This window comes from Marmota flaviventris, chromosome 12, assembly GCF_047511675.1.
Source record: "Marmota flaviventris isolate mMarFla1 chromosome 12, mMarFla1.hap1, whole genome shotgun sequence".
Taxonomy (NCBI): domain Eukaryota; kingdom Metazoa; phylum Chordata; class Mammalia; order Rodentia; family Sciuridae; genus Marmota; species Marmota flaviventris.
In genome coordinates, this window is record NC_092509.1 from 34,765,189 (window position 1) to 34,782,801 (window position 17,613).

The window sequence follows — 17,613 nt, forward strand, 5'->3', positions numbered from 1 at the left end:
TTCCTTTTTCTCTCTTTAGATTCTACGTGGAAGTGAGATCATGTAGTATGTGTCCCTGTGTCTACCTTACTTCACTTAGCATAATGCCCAGTAGGTTCAACCAATATTGTTGCCAATGACAAGACCTCCATTTTGTATGCTGAACAATATTCTGCATGCATGTGTGTGTGCGTGTGTATCATAATTTCTTTATCTGTTCATCCAAAGAAGGACACTTTGGTGGTTTTCACATAATGACCATTGTGTGATTAATACTTTAATAAACATGAGGGTGCAGACACAGTGACTCCCAGTCCTCATGTCACCAACACTGCACAAAGGTCACATTTTCTCCATCCCCACGCTTGTTACCTACTGTCTCCTTGGTAAAAGCCATCCCCACAGGTGTGAGACAATATATCCTTATGGTTTTGATTGCATTTCCTTGATGAACCAGGAGGTTAAGAGCATTTTTTCGTAGACCTGTTTGTTAGTACTTTTTTGTCTTCTTTGGAAAAAGGTCTATTCAGGTCCTTAATTCATTTTTCCTACCAGGTATTTAAAATTTTTATTTTTGATATTGAGTTGTGTGCATTCTTAAACATTCATACTTGTAGGGAACCTTATTTTGAACATCTTTACTTTGGAAATTTCAAATTTATACCTAATTAGAAAAAAGAAAACAAACTGCTATACAAAATCTAGCTTCAAGAATTTTCAATCCATGTTCAGATGTCTTATTTGCTATATATTTCCACCCAAAACCTCAATTCAATTGGGTTATTTGAACACCATCTGGGATATTAAATTATATCATCTCTAAAGCATATGTATTTCTGTAAGGTAAAGACTCCTTTTTTCATAAATAGCTTGTTGCATATCTTAAAATTATACATTCGTATTATAATTGAACAGCCAATAGGAAATATATTTCATATAAATATAGATGTATATGTGTGAATATATAGTCCTAATACTTTTATATAATAGTGCACATAAAAAACGGCTACTAGCATAGTAGTGAGGTAAATGAGGAGGATGCTGCTGCTTGCTTCCCAAAATCTTGCACATGTGCATTGGATTGGCAGCTTTTATCCTAGTCCCTGAGAAGGTGGGTGGCATAGGACTCGTAAGGCTGAATAATAACAGGCACAGGAACAGTTTTTAAAGAGCAATAAAAAGCGTAGGTGTGACATTTGTCCATTACACCGAGTTATCTATTTCCTCAGGGATAACTGTTCCCTTTTCACATCCTCATCTTCCTCTCTCAATTGTCTTTAAATTCCCTGTGATCGTTTGCTATTCATTTTAAATTTATTAATGAAAGACTTTATTGTTTAGGAAAAAATAAACAATGTTCATAGTAGTTTTACAGAATTGTTTTCCAGCCGATCTCTCCTTTGATTGGGAGAGTGAGTGGCAGGTGCTGTACCTGTGGGTGGCCATGTACACTAGAAGGCTTCCCTATAGGGCAGGGCTCTCAACCTTGGTTGCACATTACAATCTTATACATTCTTACAAATATTGATGCCCTGACCACAACCTGCAGTGATTATATCTGAATATTTGAGAGTGGATCCCAAATATTAGTCCTTAAAACAAAACTCGCTAGATAGTTCTACTATGAATTTAAGGCTGAAAACAGTGTGCTTGGTTCTGAGCCCAGGGGGTAGACACTCAGGTAAACTGCAATGCCTTAAGTGTTTATTTTTTGAACAGTTATCATTTTCTCACCCTGAAAACCTACTGTGTTGATCCTGTGTAACCCCAAGCATGAATCTGTCTCTTTTCGAGGTTGTTATTATCTCATAATCATTCCTTCCCAGGAAGATTCCAATCTGTGCAGCAATTCTGATTTTTATCCTAAGAGAAAAGGCCACTGCTGTGGGTAGCTGAGTTTGAAAACATTGATCATTGGTAGGAAACACACACGGCAAAGCCATTTCCCCACTCTCCTGGGTGTTCTGACTACTGTTTCTAAAATTCATCCCAAACTTTCTTTTTATTTGCATTGATCTGCTAGGGCAGTCCTAATCAAATACCACTGACTGACTGGTGTAAACAAAAGAAATTTATTTTCTCATGATTCTGGAGGCTAGAAGTTGAAGGTCATAGTGTTAGTAGATTTGATTTCTCCTGAAGTCTCTGTGCCTTGAAGATGGCCACTCTCTTGTGTCCTTGAATGGCTTTTTTTTCCCTATGTGTCCAATTCACCTCTGTTGCCTGGTCCTCTTCTTGTTAGGAAATCCTTCCTATTGGATCAGGGCCCCATCCTTTTGACTTCATTTAACCTTAATTACCTCTTTCACATCCCTATCTTCAAACATTGTCACATGGGAGTTTAGGACATCAACATATAAATTGGGGTGGGGGACAATTCATTCCATAATGGTACCTTTTACTTTGATTTTGGGATATCTGTTTAGATCCTTGGGTAGACCTATAGTGAACCCTTTTCCCTGGGCAGAAATTTATGCTATAGTGCTTCCTTCACTCTAATCCCATCTCCTCCTCCTGGACTTCTTTCCCTTTTCCTACTCTGTTCTCTACTCTCACCCACTCCCTCCTTTCTTCTTTACCTTCCTTTACGCCTCCTTCTCTGCCTCTTCCTCTACAGAATTCCTGAGATATGATTGGAACTTTTTGACATGTGTAACTATATAGTCATTACCTGTTTATTTGGTTATTTTTGTACACAGCATGTTGTTAGAGTAAATACAAGAGCGAGCATGTGAATAAGAGCAGAATGAAACTGAGAATAACTGTATGGTTGACATGTGAGGGAGGACTCAATTTTATATGTCAAATTCCATACCCCTGTCCTGGATACAGAAGTTTCTGTGTACTCTCTCAGAGACCAGGGAGAAAAAGCGATAAAAGTCTAGAATGCAATTGAAGTGAGGGAGCCCTGAATAGGGAATTTAACTGGATCCATGCAGAGCTGGATATAAGAGGAAGCAAGCTACATTAATGTCCTGAAAAGGGGCTTGGAGTAGGCATCACACTCTAGGGTTTGAGCTCAGGCCTTGTTGCTCACTAGACAGGTTTACAGAAGTTGCTTAGCATCTGTGGTCCTCATCTCTCATGTAGGAAAGATGGTATCTGTCCTGTCTGCATGACCAGAAGAACAGTTATCATCTGCCTAATCTGCAGGACGCTGCCAACCAAGTATCAAGTTCAGTTATGTATACTGAACACATTATATCTTAAATTGCTGTTATAGAAATGAGACTATTAGCATACTAAGATTAGTAGGGGATATTTTTTAACTTGGATGGTGAATACGGAATTGCACAATAGTGAGCATGCAGGTTTTATATGGGACAACAAACTATTCCAGAAATTTTTCAAACTCTAACACATACCCTCAGGTTTTATAACTACCAATGCATGGTAGTTAGTAGACACTAAGGAAATACTTGTACTAAGTAATCCAAAATACTTTGCTGCTAATCAATATGGAAGGGGATATATCTAAGTCACATGTGACGTACAAAGTACTTTTCAAGTGTGACTTCATTTGACTTTAAATGCTAAGGGGGACATAAAAATCACAGATATGACCTCTGACCAACTGGAATTTATGGTACAATTGTGGAGATGGTCAACTATATCATTAAAAAGAACAGAATTATAAAGGAAGGGAAATAAGAAAATAGCAGCCTTGTGCATAATGCCTTCATGTATTCATGTCACATAAATGTCACTCTTGCCATTAAATCTTGGATATATTAACTATCAATGCTATTCATATGTTGACTACAGAATGGATTGATGTTTGTGATTTCTCCCTACAGCTGGGAAATATCTCTAAAATGGTTCGTAAACAGGCCTGAGATGGGCACTGAAAATGGCTTTCTTATGTATCTAATTCTTCATCTTGGTAACAATAAGTGAAAAGATCCATAAATACAGTTTTAATTAACAGTAATGTTGTGATGCTTAGAAATAGACCATAGGCTCTTTACTCTGTTGGCCTTCTTATAAAGAATTTTGTTTTTCCCAGAGGGTCAACATTAATTAATATCCTTACAATTTATTTAGCAGCCCGTTGTTTCAGAGATACTTCAACAAGCTCACTGAGCAGTATTTGTGCACCAAGGATGATACAATCAAACTGTTTTGAAGAGAGCGCTCTAAAAAATATACCGTCTCAAGTAGTGATTAACAGGGAGGATAATAAAATATCCTGCAGGAATGATGATATTTTTTTTTTATCAGTGGACAGCATATTGTTATACAGTTTGGCATAAATAACCAGATTCAAAACTTTTCACATGCTCCTTACTGAACTGGCACTAACTATAAAGTTTGAAAAACAAAATAAATACTCCTATTAATAGTCCTTAATAAGTTCTATTAAAAGGTATCATCGATCATTCATCTGTCTCCTTGAAAAGTGAATGTGATCTTTCTTTCTCTTATCTATTGTCTACAGTCTTTTGCTCACTGAGTTTACAATACTTTTGTACCATTAGTAATATTAAACTAGTGGAAATATGCTTACTTTTCAAGTACCTTCTTAGGATCAGGGAAGATTATTGCAGATGGATCTAAAGAACTCCAGCTTTTGTGTCTACACGTCATTGTCTGGAGCTGAGCAGCAAAAATGAAAATTGGCTTATTTTTCATAATTTCTCAAGGAAATCAAACCCATACTCATTCTCATAAATTACTATAAAAGTAAAAAAATCCATTTAAATATATATTTATTGTTGTGAATATTTACTATAGTGAAAGTATTAGTAATTAGTTTACTAATTAAATAATTATCAAATAATTTTATAAATTTTGGTCTATCCCCTGTAACTAAAACTACCCTACTATAAATATTCACAACATACAACCTTCTTTGACTATATTTTTTCAATTATTAAATAAAAGCCCTGGTTTATTTTGAAAATATATCCATCAAAAAGGAATGGCAATATAAACAAAGATAATACCTATCAAAGGTTATATCATTGTACTAGGATTACAAGAAAAATTTTTCTTTGTATCTGATTATTGGTATTCTGACACTTTTAGAAAAAAATATATTACTTAGTAGTAGAAAACTGATTAAAGAGAAATACAGAAGAAAAGATAAATATTAAAAATGAGAATGAAATGTTTATAAGCTTTCCAGTGGGCAATCTTTAAAATTATTAATCACACTTTTCACAAGTACATCAATGTATTACCATCATATATGCTAGATTTTCTTTTGAGATGACATTCTTGTTTGCATTTACTTATTTTTGGATTTATTCCTGCTCTCCTCAACTCCAACTGTGTCACCCACCTAAGTAATCCATGTGAATAACAAGTGTGTGTCCTTTCTCTTTTTCTTCATGCATAATCATTATGGAAATATTTATGGATAGATGTATACATACGTACAAATACGTGTTTGTCATTCACTTTAGAAAAATTGAATTAAACTTTATGATCATTTTTTCATGTTGCTTTACTCATTGACATTATCCCTGGAAAATCTCTATGAATCAATTGTAAGGTACTAAACTGTTTTTAGCAGGGTCTTGATACTGTATGCTGTGGATTTCATGAGTGACCTCTGCTTCTAGACTATCCTAGGTTCTCAATGGAGTGATTTTGTCCTCCAGTGGGTAGCTGGTGATTTCTAAGGACATTCTGTTTGTCAAGACCCTCTCTAGAGAGATGCATTCTTTTGGCAGCTGTCTGGTAGAGACCAGGAATTCTGCCAAACACAGCATTGAGGAAGGCCCCCAAGAATTCATGTGAGTGCCCCAAACATTACTAGCCCCAGTTGGAGACATCTACCAGGCAGTCTGATCTACCTCTGGCGGGGACACTCTTTCCTTGGGTAATCTTGTGGTCCCTTCCTTTCCTCTTTGTAGTCTTTTTTTGAATGGCATTTTCTCCATGGCTTTTTTTGACCATCTTATTTACAGTGCACTCACCGACCAAGGTGCAGACTCTGGCCTTTCGAACCCTACTTCATTCTTTTCTTCTTTGCACCCTCAACTTCTCCTTATCCATCATCTTTTTCTCTCTTCCCAGAATACAAGCTCTTCTGTGGTAGAGATTTTTTTTTTATATCTGTTTTATTCACTGATGTATCCTTAGGAAATAGAAGACTGCCTGGCATTTGATACATGGCTGAGCAAAGGAGTGAAAATGATTGTATGAGAAGCATTCACTTATTTCCCAGCTTTTGACTGCAAATATGCCAAAATCAATGTCCTCACACACTAATCATTATGTGTTGTTTCTTAGGTCTCTATGTAGCCAAAATGCTTTCTAAATTGGTTTTAGAAATTGACTAATGAATTTTGGAAGGTAGATCCTGCCTCTCAAAATGCACATGATTACTCTCTGTTTTTTTCTTTCAAAGCGATTTGTTTTTATTTGTTACGTTCTATTCTTTAATCCATCTGAAATGTAAGTCTATATATGACATAGGACTGAGGTTTAATTTCCTTTTTAAATTTATTCTAATTAGTTATACATGACAGCAGAATGCATTCTTGACACATTGTACCTAAGTGGAGCACAACTTCTCATTTCTCTGGCGATGCAGAGTCACACAGGGTCATATCAGTCATGCAATCATAAATGTACATAGGGTAATAATGTCCAACTCATTCCACCATCTTTCCCACTCCCACACCCCCTTGCCTCCTCACTCCCCTCTGTTCTATCCAAAGTTCCTCCATTCTTCCCTAGCTCCCCACCCCCCATTATGGATCAGCATCCATATCTGCATATCAGAGACAACATTCAGCCTTTGATTTTTTGGGATTGGCTTAATTTGCTTATCATGATAGCTTGCCTGCTTCTCCAGCACCAGTCCCCTCTGCAGATGGTGCAATATCCAGCCCCCCAAATTACCAAATTACTCCAGCTCCATCCATTTACCTGCAAGTGCCATAATTTCATTCTTCTTTAAGGCTGAGTAATATTCCATGTGTGTGTGTGTGTGTGTGTGTGTGTGTGTGTGTATATATATATATATATATATATATATATATATATATATACCACATTTTCTTTATTCATAATTTCTTATCCTTCCAAGTGGATCACCAGATATGCCAGCACCAAATTAAATAATACTGATTAAAAATATTGAAGGACACTAATTATAATTCTCACTGAATTAGAATACCCATCTTGGTTATAAATAATAAAATTAATTTGTTCTTTTCATTAGTCATAAAATGGCTAATCCAATGTTACATACTTTTACTTTGAAAAGTTACTTCAGCTCTTCATAATTCTGCTCTTTTTCATTGTACCCGTGTTCCAGTTGTTCTGAATAATACTGTATTAGGGTTCTCCAGAGAAGCAAAATCAATAGCATGCATACACACATAGAAAGAGATTTATTCAAAGGAATGGACTCCGGGTAATTTGGGGGGCTGGAGATTGCACAATCGGCAGAGGGGACTGGTGCTGGAGAAGCAGTCAAGCTTAGAGTACAGATGAAATTCTCTGAGAGTATACTGAGGAAATCTCTCCTGCTGAGGAAGATGGTATTTCTTATACTATTGGGACCTTCAACTGATTGGAGGCCACATATGCACAGCAATCTGCCTTTCCCCAAGTTTGCCAACTTAAATATTAATCTCATTCAAAAATATCCTCCAGGTTGACACACAAAATTGCCACAAATATCTCAGGCTACTTTTCATCCATAAGAAACACTATATTTTATTCAAAGAAAACACATATATTTATACCGAAAAAAAGTTAACACTTTTCAGCGCTGAGTCTGTGGGATTTCTCTGTACAATCATAAATTCACTTCTCTTTGGAGTCTACTGATCATAAAGCAGTTAAAGGTTGCATTACTCTCATATTGTAGAGCAGTAAGCAGAATGTGTCAAGATGTTGTGGATGCTCACTCCTTCCATCACCACTTACCTTGTTCATCTTCACTCCTGTGTTTTAGACCGGCAGGAATGAAGATGGTGGTCAGCTGACTGTCCATTTTGACAGCAGGAGAACTCTCATCATTGCCAATTGCCTGTCTGTTCACCTATTGAATCCATTAATTAGAATGCCACCCACCCAAGCCTGTCCCAAATGGGGACTCTAGAGACACCTTTAGGGTAGAGTGAATAAAAATCTGTACCTCTTAAAATGTAAATCCTGGGCTTCCTTGCTGTGGCAATGTCAGCTTTGGGTCTATTTAATAATTCAGGGGTTAAAACCAAAGGGAAATGCCCTTCTTCCATTAAGCTTATGAGGCTCTAACCCCACATGAACACAAGAAATGTCCTGTTACGTTCACATAGTAGAGGCTTACATGGACTGGGAATTGCTACTAGACTAACCTGGTGTGTGATCAGAGTCTGGACTCAAAGTTTCAGCAGAAATTTCACTGCCAATGTCCCAAACCAAGCCATCCTCAGAGTCTTGAGTCAAACCGCAGGCTGTGGTCCAGTTTCCTGAAGTTGTTTCAAAATTGCAGCTTCCTGTTGTACTTGCGTAAAGTCCTAGTGAAACAAACATGTTCATGGCAGTGACTGGAGATGTTTATCCTATGACCTTACATTTTGTGATGATTTAATATATTAGTATTTGTATATTTTAATTCTTTATAAATACATTTATACAATCAGAATATGCACACCCATGCATAATATCAGTTATGTACTGCAACTTTTTTTAATCAATGGATCTAGAAGCAGTGCATGAAAAGTGTCATGTCTTAAGGTATTATCTGGATGGACTAACAATATTGGTAGGTGACAGATAAAACTGTCTGCACATAAACAATGAACATAGCATCATGATAGTAGAGATAATTCAGGTTAAATAAACAGCTTCCATCACCTAGATGTTCAGTGCTGGTCCCTCCATTCGGTCTTGTGTTTGAATAGCACAGACCTTGAGAGAGGTAGTCATTTACTAAAGACAAGGCACCTTTGAGAAAAGTAGTAAAGTGTACAGGACATAAACCCTATGGGGTACCATACAAATCACTGGCGCACATTTCAGAGCCAGCCACTAAATAATGAAAGAAATTTTCTTCTGAAAGTATTGATTGATAACTCATTAAAAATTAAATTGTTCACAATGAGAAAAATTAATAGGTGATCGCTGAATGTCTACTCCTAGTCATCTGTGAAAAGTTTCATAATAATACCCTGATATCTAGGCTTTCATTTTTCTTTTTTTTTTTTGCATAGCAGTTATTATTTTTGAGCACTCACTGTAAAATATGACTGTGTTACATAGACAGAATGAATGATTGGGTTATTTAATCAGTATGAATCTACTGAGATTGTCATTGACTTTTCCTTCATTTTAAAAAGATGAAGTTCATGTTATTTTTAAAAAAATTTCCATCATAATTTTTTTAACATAAAACTTATGTTACCATAATCTTAATCAGAAAAAAAACCTTGTCATTAAATGAATGCCAAACATATACCAAACAGACCTTTACTGTTTTAATATGAACTTTTTTGGATCCCCGAGAGGACTTTTACTTCTCAACATTCTACTTCCTAAGTATTACTGCATCAAATCCCTAAAAAATAAACTAATTTTTAATCATGTACATCATTCTTATTCTACATAACTATATAATTCATTTATTTTCATACACATATTAATGGATGCTATGCATTTTTATGTATGTCATGCCAATATTTTATACTATAGTTTATATTATATAGATAAGTAAAAATTCAGTTCTCTCAGTGTGTAGCCAATACATCTGTAAATACTCAGTATTTTCCAATGCACATAGGAGACTACTGTTATGTACTCTTTAAAATGATCTCACATACAAGTTGTATACTATTGTACTGCTACATAACTAACTCCGACACATAAACCCTATGAAAATTATTCCACATCCTTCTTTATTCACCAGGACACCCTTGTTCCTCCTGTCCCACCTTACTTAACATGTGTCTTTATCTTAAAATTTAGAGACACCTAAACAAACAGGATAAAGTCTCATATTTTATTTTCTCCATCTCAAAATCAGTCACTTTTCCTTTTTTTTCCCCCTAAGGCCAATATGCCCATGATCTCAACTCCTTATCAAAATGCTGCTATTACAATCCCATAGCTTTATTTCCTTCAAGTTTACACAACTTTTCTATATCTTTCAATCACAGTCAGGCTATTCTTGTTCATTATATATATATATATATATATATATATATATATATATATATATATATATATATATTTTTTTTTTTTTTTACTGGCTTAACTTTACCAGTCTTTATATTTATCCTCATTCATGATTTACCATGGACTTCTATATTTTTATGTGGATGACCTATGATTCTACAACCACAATGAAGAACAGACTAACATCTTCAAATGCTGCTTCTTTCTAGCAACATAAATTGTTTTTATTATTCTTTTTTTTAAATGTTCTTTTTAGATAAATTCTACTTGGAATATTCAATTGTTACTCAAAACCTACAATCCCCAAACAAACTCATTGTTCACCTCTCCAAATAGTTTCTTCTCTGAGATCATGGCTCCATTTCATAACATGAGTCTTATCTCCTTTTAAATATGCAAACCTTCAGAATCACCATTGATTCTATATTCTATGATTCCATTTCCAATGTTCCACCACTACCTGTAGGATTTCCTTGAGAACTTGTTGAATCTGTTCCCTCCATTATCATCCAGTAACCATCACACTGGTTCAAGTTGATGGCTTATTTTAAGAGACTATCTTTAGTGCAGGTTTCATCCTATCAATCAATATTACAAACCCAAACCACATGAGCATCTTTAAGAGTGCTCTTGCATTTTCTCTTGCTGAAAATATTCCATTTTCTGCACACTTTCTGAAACTACTCTCACAAATCACTAGTCTTGAATATAATAACCTTTACTTTGAGGCAAAGTATTTTTAGGATAAAATCTGTCTCATGTTCAAAATGGTCTTTACTCCACTCACATTTTCAGAAGATTATCTCTTAAATATAAACTTGCTTTCTAAACCATTTGTGTTTCAGACTACTTCTCTCTCTCTCTCTCTCTCTCTCTCGCTCTCGCTCTCGCTCTGTCTCTCGGATATTTTCTCTGGCTTGGTTACTATTTTATAGGCATTCTTTCCCTATCTTTTCCAAGGTGAACTTTTATGTAAGTATTCCCCTTTTTTTTTTCACTCAGGCACATGGATAATCTAACCCTCAATGATGAGATTATTTCTCTTTTGTCGTCTTTGTTACTTAAATACAGATTAGGAATGCAAGTCTAGATAACGAGATTTACTATGGAAAAGACATCTAGGAAAAGTTTGCCTTGTTCTTAAAAGGAAGCCAAAAGGAAGAAAATCTATTTGTTTATTCTCAAGATAGAGTTGCAAATATAAAAACTGATATGAGGAACTAATTCTATAGCAAAGTGGGTTACCTGGGGATGGGAAACATAAAGAAGACAGGCATCCGTACAGTTCCATACATTTGATGCCAACCCAAAGCTAATGAATTAAACAATTTAGAGCTACTAAACTCTCAGATTTCTGGTTATTTGAGATAATGCATTTGCTTATTGTCTGTATTAGTTAGAAATGCATTTGGCTCCAAGCAACTAAAACTCCAAGTTACATTAACTATAAGCAGACAGGAATTAATTTGTCTCAATTAGCAAGAAGTCATCAGGTTGTCATTTTGAGATAAGCAGTATGGCTGAACTGCATGGTCTTTCTCTGAGCTATCTTCTCCTCCTTCTGCTCATTCCTAGTTGCAAGATGACCCTGTACTTCCTAATACCACAGACTCAAGTCACATAAAGAAAAAGAAATAGGAAAGATTAAAAAAAAAGGAACATTTTTTTTCTATTCTAGTCTTCTTTTTTATGAAATACATAACTTTCTCAAATTTCTATATAGATTTCATTGGCCTCTTGTGGCTGTGAAAAATTTGGAGAAGATGGTTTTTTGTTGCTGGTCACAATGGTGTCAACAATAAAGGCATTCTGATTTTGAGGAATAAAAAGGGATGGATAGGCACCTAGCAGATGCTGCGATAGGTTGTTTAAATTGGTCAAGATCAGAAATTCTGCCCGAGGCATCTTAACCAACATATTCTTTCCTCAATATGCTCTGTAGCAAATATTACTCATCTCTGAATATCCAGCTCAAGCCCTATCTCTCCCTCCCCAGAGCACATGAGTTCTCAGGATGGTATTTTCGTAAGACACTTCTCAGCAGTTACAGTTGTTACCATATATCTAGAAGTCCATTACTTCTTAATTTTGCATTGTCATCTTAATTGATCAGCACTAAGCTACTATAAACTTCTCTAGGTGATCAGTTATTATTACTGAACTACATTATATACACCACAAGTGGTTCAATAAATATCCACTGAAAGATGGATGATGTGAAGAATATAATATCTCTTGATAATGAATATGTATCAGTCTTTTCAAAGTGGCAGTTTCTTTTGAACAACCTACTTTCCAATTGTGATATTCATCATGATCCCTTAAATAGACATAAAGCATTTCTAACACAACTGGCTTTTTCCCAATGCTTTATGATCAGTGCAAATACTGATAAACATATTTTTAGAGACATAGTTCATAGTTTATTATTTTTAATTCCTTATGTTCCAATAGTCACCTCATTTTGAACACACCATAATGCATGGTACAGAAATATTAACATTCCTTGAAGGGAAAAGTATTTTTCCTTGTAAAATGGCTTGTTGAAGCTCTGCATTGAGACGGACTTCGAAGAATCTTGTTATAGTAGATAAGAGTGACATGACTAAATAATGGTATCTGTCCACGCTGTGAAAGGGAGAAGAGGAAGCACCTGCCCACATACTGACCTGGAACACTATGACGGCTGAATACAGGCAGTGGACAATAATTCCATAGGAAAAAAAACAACAGATTTTCTATCTTAATTATTAATTTTTTACAAGATAATTGATCTCATTTGTTAGAGACCATGCATTTATGTAAAACGAGGGAGAAATGAAAAAGGAGGTAGAAATGCAAAAGAAAATTTTATCTTTGTTGATACCATACAGTAATAATTTACTCTTGAGAAATACCACCATTTCTTTTTTGATTGTAATAAAAAACATGGAAGTGAGACATTAAATCTGACTGACAAATTTTGAAAGAATATAAAAATGAATCGGAAACAGCTAACATTATACATTCCAGAACACTGAACAAATATTTAATTCAATTCAATATATTCATTTACCTAATATATCCATTACTCTATTGGATAGATGTTATTATACATATCACACAGGTGAGGAAAATGAAATGTTTGAGAATTACAATAATTGCCTACCAAGCGAGGACTGTAGTCAAAATGAAGACTTCAGGTTAATAACTACAAAAGTCAATTCATTCCCTATATTTCTTTAAATATCATTTTAAAAATGTGATCACTTATTCCATTATTCACAATAGATTATCTATCTGGCTGCAGGAATTCAGCTCTAATGTCTATAATGCATCCAGAAGAACATCAATATGAAATACTGATGAAGTCAATTGGTAGAGTCAATGTCTCCTGTCTATGGGTGCTATGCAGCACATTTTATGGATCTGAACAGAAACCATCAAGAGATTTTTAAAAATAATGACTATTCTCTTTCATAACATATTTTTTATTTTAATAAACTTAAATACTTCCTGCAGTGGTCTATCAAAATTGTGGGTATAACTAACCATATTTAAGTATGTCACTGACTTCAGTTTCTGAGAATCAAAATCGCCCCAATGTGTTTTCACATCAATAACTCGAATAGCTGTAGGAAAAATAAAAATCTCATGAGCAGCCTGAAAGGGAAAAAAGTGATAAAAGCAAAAAGAAAATGGGCCTCATTTATATTTGAAAAACCAATATACTTAGTAATTCTTCCTTTTATTTTCAAGCCTATATTTACATTACATATACAGATATGTGCATGTAATGCACACCCATTATTCTTCATTTGTAGTCCCCAAGTAAGGGGTAGTAACCTTATTATTGGTAGCATTTTCTGTATTTTAAAATTAATCAGGAATCTTTTCAGTTATGAACAACTTATATAATAAAAATCAAAGAACATTATATTTTAATACATTTTTCCCCTAGGTTTTTCCCCCCACATTATTAAGTGAGTTTTTGAAGCCTAAAATAAAATCTTATGCATTCTGAGGTACTCAATTGTTGTAAAGTTGTTCCTAGCACATAAAATAAATAGGAATAAATGAAAGAATATTGAGTTTATATCAATACTTTCAATATATGGGCATCTTTAAGTGAAAGCAACATAATATCTATTATAACCTTATATGTACATGTAGAAGTTGCCATTTTCCCTTCACTGGGTTATGGATATCAATGCCTCCATATTCAAATTATTTTCCTTAATAATTTTCATAAAATTGTCCAAGATTTTATTGTTTATGGGTGATTATTAGATCCTCTACTTGCTATGTATTTGTGCAAAAAATGGTGATTTCACAAATATTTAGGTCTTTCTTTTAGAACTTCATTGGAATTAATTTTTGTAGACAGTATGCATATATAATTTTTGGTGCTTTTAAATATAGCTAGAAACAGCACTAGAAAGTGTGGTTCAGTATATTATAAATTTAAAAATTTATATATGAACAAAAATGACATTTTATAAAATTACCATTATAATGCTGTGAATTCATATAGTGCAAACGTGTGCCAAGCACTTTTACAAATCCATTTAAAATTTAAATATGAAATAAACATAAGAGACATTATACTAAGTGAAATAATTCAGTCACAATAAGACAAATTTTATATGTGTCAACTTATATGAGGTATATAGAACAGTCAAATTCATAGATACAGAGACTACATTTCTAGTTGTCAGAGGTTGGGGAGATGATTGGAGTTATTAGCTAATGGATAGAGTTTAAATTATAAAATTTATAATTTTCAATTTATGATTTAAACTCTATTTTATAATTTCTAGAAATGGATGGTGGTGATGGCTTTACTATAATACAAATGTACTTAATGCTACTGAACCACGCACTAACAATTATTAAAACAGTAAATTTTATGTTACATATATTTTACCATAATCAAAAAAAATAAGATACATAAAAAGGAAACAATGAAAGAAAGTGAGTCCTTCAAAGCATCATCCCTATGAGATATCAAGGAATAAAAGTAATGTTAAGAAACAAAAATTTAAATAAACTCGGGTGGTAACTTGTCTCCAAAAATTCTTCCTTCCTTGTAATGCATGACATTTTCCCTTTGAGAAGTGAAGTCTATTTTCTCTCTTTGATTTGAGGCTAGACTTTGTTATGTGCTTGACCACAAGAATGAAGTTGGTGTACATCCTGGAACACCTAAGGCTAAGTCAAAGGCTCTTTGCTGGTTTTCCTGGGGCTCTTGGAACACTAACTCCAGTAAGAATATAGTCCTATGTATGACAGCTGTTGGCCTGTCTTCTGTAACTGTCATGTTCTGGGAATCCCAAGAACATATAATACCCCTGGAGAACGAGATGCCCATCAAGTAGGATGATGAGACCAAAGAGTACCAATGTTCCAAACCTGGAAGGGAAGCAGCTATCACAGAGGTGATTTTCTAGTTCCACTGTACTAACTCACATCATGTAAAATGGAAAGCAACCACCTGGCCTGAATTACTGACCCACAATAGTCAGCCCAAAATGAAGCTATTGTTGAGCCACTATTTTGAGGGTGCCTTCTTTGCAGCAAATTATAATTCTAATAGGTAGTATGTAAGGGACACAATTCTACATGAGAGCTCATCAGTTAAGATACATGAAAAATTATTTGGATTTAACTATTTCCTATATTTTACAATTATGTATTTGATTTTATACAAGACTTTTAAAAAGTTACTTGAATAAACGTTTGAATACAAAAACGAGTAGAGTACTTTTAGTCCAACATAATTGATAAAAATCAGTTACTAAACTAATATTTATTTAATGAGTTCATTTTAGCTTCAACCATAAAATAAACCTTTTTGGAAACAGAAATGGAAAAAGAAATAAAAACAAATGAAAAATGTAGATAGGTATAGTTCAGTTTCTGGTCATTTTAGTTATGATCTTCTAGACATTTCTGCATAAATATGTGGTGGAAATTTTTTGTCATATAATTTTCTACAGATTTCACCATAGAAGTAGAAACAATAAGAAGACTACCATTTAGATTTTTATATAGGAAAGTTGGGGGAAATGTTTTCATGATTCTAAATCTATGCTTGTGCATGAAAAAAAAATTATTTTCTCAACCCTCAGAGCCAATGTTTCTTTACTAACAAAGCACAAATCTGAGTAAACCAACTACATTAAATCAGACAGACATACTTACCACAGTAAGCTTCGTCAGATCTATCAGAACAGTCTGGCTTATAGTCACAGACAAGGTGGCCTGCAATACACTTCTTGTCCTCGCACAAAAAATCAGTGGCTTCTGAACAAATCTCAGAAATCTCTCCAACTAAGGGGGGAAAAACATTTTTTTAGTCTAGGTTTTCATTACATTTGAAGAGTCCTCTTGTTCTATAGATTTCACACTATTAAATAAGGTAGTGATTTTAACAGTTATCCAAGAAGATATGCTTCTATTTAACTGCCTTTCTCTCCACCCCACCTGCAATTGTTCAGAAAGTTACACAGAATTATTTTGAAATACCTTTTAGCTGCTCATGGCTGACCGTGATCTATTATATACACACAAACTCCTGACCAAGGCATTAAGGATCCTTTATTTTTAATTATGGCTTAACTTAGTTTCCCAGTTTTACTTTCTGAGATCCATCTCATAAGCATCTGAAGGTTATACCCTGTGACTGAAGTGTGACATTATTCTTCATGTTTCCATGCATTTACATATGATGCCTGCACTGCCTAAACTAACTAGTCCCTTTTAGACCCTAGACAGTCAACTGTTCAACATCATAATCAAAGAAACAATTTTACTCTTATCTCCCTTTCTTCCCTGTCTTTTGGTCCTTTTGTGTAGAACCATTTCATTCCTATATTAGAATGCTTCCTACTTCCTTAAGAGTTGTTTACACATTCGTCTGTCTCTCTAGATTCCAAGCTCTCAGACATTTTCATTGTGTTCTCAAGGGCCCAACATAGCACCTAAGATACAACTAGTGCTTCCTAAGTGTAGGTTGTAATAACTGAAGACATACTGGTTTCATCTGAAGGAAGCTTAGAAAAGTGGATTGACAGAGTACTTTCAAAGAATTCATATATTTGAACATCATCTTAACTGATATGTAGACAAATGCTGATATTTTACCATCACTTGCTCTCAAGTTCTAAAATTACTTTTTAAATCAATTTTAATAAGTAAAGTTCAGCAATTTCTTTAAAACTTAGACTATTCCAGACACTTGGCTGGTATACCCAGTATTGGGATAATTTACTTACAAAAAGACAGTATTTCCATGAATGAACAGATTAAAACTCTATAGACATGAAGAAGAGTGTATATCTATCATCTCTATATCATCCCTTTAATATAACAGTTAATGCCTGTATAATTCCTGGGAATAACTTACTAGTATAACTTAGAAGATATAAATGTGAAAAACGAAGCAAGGGTATCTAAGACATAAGAGCAAATATTTAACTATGAGCATTAGTAAGACAAAGACTCAAAGGTCATGTTCAATGAGTAGTTTAT

The 17,613-nt window shown here is 34.3% G+C and overlaps 1 protein-coding gene across 1 annotated transcript in view; it reads right to left on the reverse strand.

Annotated features, from left to right (window-relative positions):
* Malrd1 (MAM and LDL receptor class A domain containing 1) overlaps positions 1 to 17,613 on the reverse strand; it is a 658,798-nt gene that overhangs the window by 201,500 nt on the left and 439,685 nt on the right. Inside the window, exons 30-31 of the mRNA XM_027928635.2 lie at positions 16,285 to 16,413; positions 8,283 to 8,444 (exon numbers count right to left, since the gene is read on the reverse strand). Of these exons, the coding sequence (XP_027784436.2) occupies positions 8,283 to 8,444; positions 16,285 to 16,413 (291 nt within the window). The remainder of the gene's footprint in view (positions 1 to 8,282; positions 8,445 to 16,284; positions 16,414 to 17,613) is intronic.